General features: G+C 45.3%; 1 protein-coding gene across 1 annotated transcript; it reads left to right on the top strand.

The window, feature by feature from the left end:
- The first annotated feature begins 3063 nt into the window (after positions 1-3063).
- On the top strand, positions 3064-9676 carry LOC144179029 (acetylcholinesterase-1-like). The gene is made up of 2 exons (XM_077707203.1): positions 3064-4682; positions 9386-9676. The coding sequence occupies exons 1-2, from the start codon at positions 3136-3138 to the stop codon at positions 9534-9536; spliced, it is 1698 nt and encodes a 565-aa protein (XP_077563329.1). The 5' UTR covers positions 3064-3135; the 3' UTR covers positions 9537-9676.
- Positions 9677-9696: the final 20 nt, after the last annotated feature.

The raw sequence follows: 9696 nt of genomic DNA, 5'->3' as shown, positions 1-9696 counted from the left end.
AATATGCTGAGGGGGCAACTCAAACATTACATACTCCATCTCTATGTTGACATGGGAGTCAGCACTCCCAGCCCGTCACCTCAAGATCAACTCCAGCTAATTGAGAGGGCAAGGAAGGAGCTACTGCCTCTGGGGCTCTGGATTTCGGGTTCCATCCTTCAGCTCCCTGCAGTCTGCTTATACCTTTTCCCAATCACGAAATATTTCACACTCACTCTATATGTTCTCTATATCTCTTTTTGTCTCCCTTAGTAAAGAAATCAGAACGTTCAATCTGGCCACCATGACAGCGAATAAGTGCTTTAAAGGGGCCATGAAGACAAAATGCAAGTTTGGTTCATTCAAAAGATTGCCTCGTTAGAATCATGCTGACACCACTTTTAACGTAAACTTCGCTCAAATAAGCTACATAATTAGGAAAAACGGGAATGGTCATGCGACCCACCAGCTCATTTCCCGCAACAGAACCTGTGATGCCATACCAGTCAGCTCTACGATTGGCGAATGCCGGAAAAAGCAAACGCAAATTAGGCAGAACTTATAATATTGCCGAACGAGCTATTGGCACTTAAATTTAGGGCACATTATTTTTATATCAGTAAGGAAGGAGGACAAACAATGGAAGTTGCGAAAGCACGCGTAAACATAGAAGTACCGGTGCGTACTGCTGTTGGTACTGCGGGCACTATGCTTCGTTTTGATGTACAGCGTTGCGGGGCTTTGGGGTGGTCTCAGAATACACTGGCCGATTGACGCAAACGACGGTGTCAGCATACCCCATGTTTCACGAAACGATTATTTTTCCCAGAACAAAAACATGCCAGGTTTAAATACGGTCGCAAACAAACCAAAGGCAGCTTGCCGAGGTGTGGCGGCGCCATCTAGGTTGACTAACAGTAAGCAAGTCTCCGCTACAGACCAAGTTTAGCTGAAAGACCTGCTCTTATGATGTCATTGCAAAAGTCGTTCAAACACGTTTTGGCGCGAGAATCAATATTTTAGCTTAAACTGATTAATTTCGCAGTGAATAAAGATCGTTTGCTGCCGGACAAGCGCTGGGGGCGCAATAGAACAGGAAATCTTTCGAATAAAACAAACTTGTATTTTGTCTTCCTGGCCCCTTTAAACACTGACTCTGCCACATTCTCGCTCAAAGCGACCAACACCTCGAAGCCGCGACATTGCACGCTCCCATAAGCCACACAATCATAGATGTCCTGTGTCTTTCCTGTGCCGCGGCGACCAAAAACCGTTGCGACTAGTATTCCCCTCCTCACTCCCCTTCAGTGCTTAGGAAGCACGATTGATAAACGCACCAATTCCCTTCCAAAACGCTACTGCAACGCCGAACTATAACGCTATCGCATCTTATACCTCAGACCTAAACGTAGATGTCATCTGCAATATTTCCATTACTGCATGTTTCTAGGCGTATTTTTAATACCCAAAACCCGTATATCACGCATGCACGCTCAAACTTCAATTGATTGCATCTTGCTTAAGGTATGTCACCACCTTTTTCAAAATTTTTTTTAATTTTAACACCAAAACTTTTATTTTACATTGACCTTATGAAAGACCGTTATAAGTGGTATTTAAAATCTAAAAAGAGTGAAAAAAATTATATTGGCACTTGTTAGTGACGAAAAATTGCTCAACCTTAGCTGTTACGCGAACATTCATGACTTACGAAAGCTGTGCAGAAATTGTAAACTATTCGGCACAGGGGTACCCAACTATCCAGGCTGTGCAACTAACTAGGATCTTTGCGATCCGATATATGAGAATCAAGTTACAGCAAAAATTCCGAAGAAAGCGAAAAAATTCGGCTTTTTTTACTGGATTCTGTAAAATAAAACTTGATTACATAAAAACTTACCATTAGTTTTCAATTATCCTAGTTCATTGCATACGTTGGTAATAAAGAAATGAGTAGGGAAAGTTTCATTGAAAATGCTGCATTTATTTAAAGGTACGACTGTTTGCGTAGCAAGAAAGTACAAAAAATCAAGTTTTGAGAAAAACAAGAATAAATTTTTCCAGTCCATGAACAAACAAGAGAATCACATCGTAGAAAGTTAAAATCCACCAGGTTCATAGCTAGGGCCCTCGTTAGCTGCCACACACTCTCGTTTGGCTTTTGTAGCTGCCCGTCTTTTTTTGCGGAGTTGTTTTTCCTCATCCGTTGCGTGACGCTGTTTCGGTTTCGGAACGGTTCACCAGCTGTTAGAAATTTGGCTGTAACTTTTTAACCTAAAAGGATAGAAACATAATTCTTTCTGCACAACATTTTTGAATCTTTGGTATTCTGGAAATCTAAAAAAGAAAAAAAGTCATTTTTATAAAAATATGCCTTTTCAAAGGTGGTGACATACCTTAATTCTAGCACTATATTATGAATAATATACATGGTACCTTAAATCTAACAAATGCTGACAGTATTTTTACATAGCTCTGAGATCGCGTACTGTTCTAGAAAATGGACGTGAACGTAGCAGGCCGGAATCGCGCGCCGGCAATTTCATTCGGTTCTCTAATGCCCTAACATGCCACCTGTCTTACATACGGCACAAACACGTTGTTCTTCGCAACAGCTTCTTGACAACAGCAGGGCAGGGGACTTGCAACATTAGTTTTCCTGGTTCGTTATGTCTCTGGATGGGCAACGCGCGAAACATTACGCTCGCTCCCAACATACATCCGCCCTAGAGAAGCACGAACGCCGACAACACCTTAAATAATATGACGGACTGGTAAAAGAAAGAAAAAAGAGTTGTGCGTTCGGAGCTCTAGGCGTCTCCATTTGGCTCTTTAGAGGCAATTGCGGCACACCTTGAGGAAAACGTAGTATCAAGGCCTGCATTCCGCCTAGTTTCTCTCAATTCAGCGGCATATGATGCAATCCTAAATGCACAAAGACGCCTCGAAAGTACACGCCATGAATCCATGAGAGCTTGAAGGCCTTTCTCACGGGCGAATGCGATGACATACCGATTAGAACAAAACGTGTTTTTCTCTCTCGCTTCTTCTTCAATACACTTAAGCTGTGACGTCTATAAGAAGAATCACTGAATTCGTGCTCTTGCACACAGCAATACCGCTAACATCTGCAGATAGTGAGCCAGCTTTGTACAAATGTTGGTGCTCGCTTTACTCTGTTGTTGTGTGGCATACTGTGCTGCTGGAACTCCTCTAGTTCAGACTAATTTTGGGCCCGTGTCTGGAAGGCGGTTCCTCGTCAACGACACGCTCGTCGACGCCTTCTACGGCATCCCGTACGCCGAGCCACCGGTTGGCGATCTTCGTTTCCAAAGACCTCGACCCGTGCGTCCATGGAAGGAAGTGTTGAACGCGACCCAGAAGCCAAGTCCTTGTCGTCAGCTCGACCTGAGGTTTCTCAAGAGCGTCACTCTACGTTACGACAACGCCTCGGAGGACTGCCTTTACATCAACATCTGGAGACCCGCTCGCGCGGAGTGCGCCGAGGGACGTTGTAAGGCGAAACTACCGGTCGTCGTATATGTGCATGGAGGAGCTTTCCAGTGGGGAGATTCGGCCCTCTATTTTTACGACATGGAAAGGTTTGTTTCCAAGTTGGACGTCGTGTTCGTTACGTTCAACTACCGCGTCGGGCTCTTCGGATTTCTGACGACGAACACGACCGATGCTCCCGAGGACAATGGATTGTGGGATCAAAACCTAGCGTTAAAGTGGGTAAAGGAAAACATTGGCCACTTCGGCGGTGATCCCGACGACGTTACGTTGACCGGCGAAAGTGCGGGAGGAATAGCAGTCGGTCTCCACGCGGCGTCGCCTCATAGCCGAGGGCTTTTCAAGCGGGCGTTCATACAGAGCGGTACGCCCCTCAGCTCGATTCTTTGGCGTCAGCACAGCCCTATCTCAACAACGCGCAACATAGCGGGTGTGTTGGGATGCTACAATTCCACGCAGTCGTTAAAGGAGCAGGCACACGAAGTTGTAGCGTGTCTCAAGAAGCTCGATGCCAAAGTCATCATGCAAGCCCTGAAAGAGCAGGGCAGCGCCCAGCGGATCTTCATGCCCCTCTTCGGGGGTTCGTTTACGCCTCGCGATCCTCACTCATCCACGGCGTGGACTGGAATCAACGTCGAGAGCGTCCTCTTGGGGACAACAAGCGATGAGGGATCCTTGTTCGTCGACAACATTCGCTTCTTGAATCCTTTCATCGATCAAATCCTCGACCAGGACTACAGGCTTCTTGCGACAACCTTCATGGCGACGTCGTTTGGAATCCCGATAAAGAATGCCCGCAATATAGCGATGAAGTACTACGGAGGTTATGACGTCGAGCATGACAGGAATTCCGTGTTCGACATATTTGCACGAATAATCGCAGACGCCAGCTTCGACTGTCCAACCCATTTCTTCGCCACAGCGGCCGTTAAGAGTGGCGTACCGACGTACAGGTATCTTTTTGATCATCGGCCATCGTACAGCTTGTGGCCAAAGAACTATGGTGCCACGCATGCTGACGACATCGCCTTTTTCTATGGAACGGTGTGGCTGCTCAGCGACGCAAGTAAATATACGGACATCATGGATTCCGCCGCCAAAAAGCTTGTTTCGAAAGCCAAGCCCACGAAGGTGGAAGAAGCTTTCGCCATAGAGCTTATGAAGACGCTGTACAAGTTTGCGAAAACTGGGTGAGTATCGTTTATCATCCAAATATGGACTTCTTCCAGCAATGTGGTAAAACATTCCCTGTAGAGCTAAAACGCTAGGCGCTTGCACATCTTCCAAATGGCAAACTAAAATAGGAAACTACTTACCAGGCCAGCTTGGAAAAATAAAGTTCTGTGCAACTTAAGCAACACCCACATGGAGCGTACTGGTAATGTTAAACTTTAGCCAAATTGGTTCAACATTTTCATGACCACAGCGCAGAGAAGACAGACCAAGAACAGCGATAGTCCCGGTCTCTTCCCTGTCCATCCACATCTCTTCCGCGCTATAACCATGATGATATGGAGTGAATCATTTGCCGAATGTTAAGAGAGGGCTGACACGAAGAGTGCTAGAGTATTTTGTCTCGCGTAAATCACCTTTTATTCTCCCTCATTCCATCGCTCGGTTTTGGCGCGCCAGACAACATTATCATAACCTGGAAGTGACTGGAGTGATTAGACGAACGGCGTAGGAGACAGTTCACTGAAAGGACACAACAAGCAATGTTTGAGAAAGATATTTACTGCAGCAGTAAGAAAAGCCGAGGCAGCTGGAATGGTTGAACTGCAAACCAGCGCTATCGAGACGTCAACACTACGATACAGGCACTATTTACAAGAAACCCCTTATTGTAGTATTGTAAAAAAGCCACTATATGTTCCATAATAACAGTTTTGGTTCAGGTTAGTGCCTGTCTGAATAATGTATCGCAAATATGGGGCCTGCATTGCAGCAACATTAGTACCCCGTCAGTTAATCTCTTCAAACCATCGCTGGCATTGAAGACTGGAGTGACGGATACTGAAAACGACGAGAGCGACGCGTGACACGTGACGGCGGTCCCTTTGGCGTGGATTAAAATGGTCGCGCCATCTTATCATCACTTTAGTTGTTGCTACTGCAACAACAGTTTACAAAAGAAGTCGGAAAAAGGTGGCCTAAGTGCTGTGTAAAAATGGCCCTTAATTTTTATTTGCCGCATATCAGTGTCTTACTTTCCTCGTTATTAGAAAAGGTGCTGCTACTGGTTCATCCTTTCTTTGTGCGGAAAAGTCGTCCTCGAGGGTATTGGCGTGCGAAACGGTCGGCACTATCATATTTGGCTCTAAAATATTGAAATCGAGAGCTTCTCAACCGCGAGTAGCATTCGCTGTTAGCTTCTGTGGGTCCAAAATTAGACAGATCCTGCTAAGCACAAGGACACGGGTTCTACTCCCGGCCTCGGCGGCTGCGTTTCTAATGCAGGCGAAAAGCAAAACCGTTCGTCTATTCGAGATGTCGGCGCACGTTGAAGATCCCCACGTGATCAAAATTAATCCGGAGCCCTCCACCACGGCACGCCTCATCGCCTGTGCAGCGTCGGCGCGTTAAACTCAGCAATCAATCAATCAAAACCAAAATTAGACGGCTACTTTTGGCACCATCGTGCACAAGGTAGCTTCATGAAGTCGGCGTGGTTGACTCAACACATATTAATTCTAAGTCGAAATTTTTGCGCCTAAAAACTGCGGCGAAGTTTATCATTTACGGTGGGAGGAGTTCACTGACAATGCAGCCAATTGCCGACTTTCACTTCAAAAAAGGCAACGGCTGGCTACCCAGCTCTCTCCTTTTTTAAGCATGGTTGTAGCGTCTTGTCATTTGTTTAAATGCTGAAGCATTAGTTTGGTATTTTGAGTGAACATTCGGCTTCAATGGTGCACAAAATGGCAACGGATGGTACGCGAAATGGCTAATGGCGGGCGCACGAACTGGGCGACTGCTGAAAGCGTTTCAGCTCCTTTCGTTTCAAATGTTGCCGAAAGACGATAGTCGACTGCCGCCCCTGCCAACTAAAGACCTCTCTTCTCTTTCCCTCTCAGCTCTTATGCTGTTCCTTTCCGGTCTCGTTCCTCCCAAGATAACATGCTCAAGGTTTGCTCAAGTCAATTCAAATTTACCGTGTTCTACTGCTCCAAGTCGGGTGTCTCGATGCCAGCGCTGGCGTACGGCGGAAACGCGCGTGAATTGAGGCCCCATTCGACAACATTTATAGAACCACGATGTCCAACTGCACGAGCATAACAAGCTGAAAGTAAATCCCGTTTAGTGGAACCTTTCGTTGCAATTGCCATTTGATTTCTTAGATGTCGCCAGGAGGTAGCGCTGGCAACAGCAGGTGACGGTTTCCTGTCGTTGATGTAGTATTTCATCTGCTATCACAAAAACCAAGCATCAATGAATTGATTAATAAATGAACACTGCAAATGTCACTTATATATTCATTTTCTACCTTATATTTGCGCAATGTCTTGTTCTTGTTCAACAATGTTGACAATTATGAACACTTACACCGGATATAGACGTTTAGATTTGACTGTGAGTATATAAAACTATTGCGCAGATTTTATTTCACTTTGGTCGGGGGACTGAATCGAGTCACAGACAGATAGACAGACAGACCAAAATTTCTGTGTTTAAGTAGCCCAAGAAAGACTGTTGTCTTTAAAACAGGGTCATTCAATCGTCAGAATGACCCAACAATTTTTAGGGACGCTTTAATTAGAAAAGACACGTATTGACTTTGAACAAATTCACTCAATGTCGCCCTCAGTGGGATTCGAACCAGGGCTCTCCGGAATGGGAGGTGAGCACGGAACGACTGAACCGCTGCAGGGTCACTCAATCTAGCTGGCTAAAAGTGGACATTGATGAATGGTTTGTGGCATTGGACTCGGAAATGGGTGTTAGAAACACGTACACGTTACAATACAGATGAAATTTCAGCATGGTGATTGCCCAGGTAGCAGCTAGGCGAGTTGCAAAGAACTCTCCCGCTAATAGCGTATATTTAGCTCCAACAAGGGCTATTGCGCAAGTTTTGAAGCCATTGCAAACAAATTTAGAAAAAACGTCGCGAAGAGAAAATGGTGGCGGCCATAACAAGAGGACTTATGCACCCCCCCCCCCCCCCACACACAAATGCCCATATATAAAGAACCCGTCATTAGCATGCATAGATAAAACCCGCTGCCTTCCACGCAATAGAATTGTTTTTAATATTTCATGGGTGTGGTGTTTACTGTGATGGACTACGAACAGACTACATTGACAGCTGCTGTAAAACAAGGCGATGCACACAATACCGGCATATCCGTTCCACAGCCCAGCAAATATGCTTTCGCATTCACTGCACCATACGGTGTGCTTAGGTGCCCTAATTTATTTGTCTCGATAGTTTTCGAGGAAAAGGCATTGTTCGAGAACTAGAAACGCACAAAATGAAACCAAAACACAAGGTAATAAAACAGGGCTGTTTCTGCTTCGTTATTTATCATTGTTCGAATTAGCTCAAAGATTTTTAGAGGGCTGAGGTTTTTTTCGTAGCAGACAAACCGTCCGTTTAACGGCGGCTTTACGGGGCGGCTGGAATGGATTGGTAACGGTGGTTTCGTATTATTTGCATTTAACTGCAACTGATACTTATCTATGGTACCTGCTGAGATAAAACACCTCCCCCTGTTATAAATTCTCTTCAGCAATTCAAGGTCATGTAATTGGTTTCGGAATAGCTTTCATAAAACACGACCGAATATAGTTCCTGGTAACCATACAACCCCCGCAGAAGCCCATCCATTGACTGCAGACAGTAATTTTGAGCTGTGCACAACTGCATGGTGGTCTAAGTAATTATTAGAAGTGAATGGAAGTCGATGTAACGATGGAGTCGTCTTAGCAGCCTATTGCACTATCATTTTTTCATTGTATCTACATTATATTCACAGCAACACATCATTCGTGAGCAAGTTGGCCTTGCTGCAATGCGTATTTTGCTTACGAACCACACCGCACAGAAAGTTGGAGATGAGGTCTATGCTTGCGTGGCTTAGTGTGTGGGCGCGAAAACATTACGAGAACTGCTTCTTTGCCGTGCTTTCCGATGCTCGCCGGCTGGCTGCACCCGTATCCGTGGAGTGGCCTGGAAACTTTCATCTGAAGATGTTCATGCGTGCTTGTCCACGGATGAACGCAGTCACACCCCTCATACCATGTGAATCCTGCCTATTCACCAGGTTCAAAGTTCGCGCCTCAGGCCAGCTTTTAATATCTAATTAATCGCCTGCGAGACAGCGCCCACTCACGTGCACTGCGCCATGTTTCTATACTGCCAGTCAGAACTATTTATTTTTAACGCGCGCGCTGTGTAGCCATGATGGGAATGTGTTCCTTTGGCGTTTTATTTATCCTCTTTTCATATTTTTCTTCATATTTAAAGTACCTAGGCTACGGCGTTTAATGTGCCGTCGGCGTAGAATATTGGTTAAATTTCTTGCCTGTCCCAACGTGTCTCCCTGGATTCGACTGTCATCTCTGCAAAGGTTTTCTGGTTGTCAGATGATGTATTTAACATTGTGGTCACCATTTTTCGTATGCATGATGCCTTTTCTAGCAGGCACAGCTGGCGAACGCGCCAGTCTTGCAGAAATAATTCTAGACAAGTGCCGGACATGTGAGACATACACAGCCTCAGTTTAAAATCAAAGTTCTGCATCCAAAAAAACTACTGACTAACCCCCAAGCGCGTGATATTTGTGGTAGTTGTAGGCTGAATGTAGCTATTTCGACGCAAAACCATACTCCTTACTTCATGCACGCGTGTTCTGATCACTAACCTTTCTATTTAATTAAACTGGTTTTGCAGGAAACCCGAACTATCTGATCGGAACACCAGCTGGCCAGCCTACTCTACAAGCGTCTACCCAAGCATGGTTCTGAGGCCAAACAACTTCACTGTAGAATTTCACACAGAAGAGAGGTGTGCACTGTGGAAGCCGTACCTTTACCGCGATTAAAAAGATATTTATGAACGTTCCCACTATCCTGGACATGCATGCGAAGCCCTCAATATGTATTAACTTCAATTGGGATAAACAGTAGTATCGTAACGGCACCTTATTTGCCACGACGCTACTGTAGTTGATCAAGGAGGCTTAACTACCATGAAGCAAATCG

This window comes from Haemaphysalis longicornis, unplaced genomic scaffold (genome assembly GCF_048455015.1).
Source record: "Haemaphysalis longicornis isolate Haplotype H1 unplaced genomic scaffold, Haemaphysalis longicornis Haplotype H1 scaffold_4, whole genome shotgun sequence".
NCBI classification, from domain to species: Eukaryota; Metazoa; Arthropoda; class Arachnida; order Ixodida; family Ixodidae; genus Haemaphysalis; species Haemaphysalis longicornis.
The sequence above is the reverse complement of the archived record's forward strand: the minus strand, read 5'-3'. Positions and strand labels throughout refer to the sequence as shown.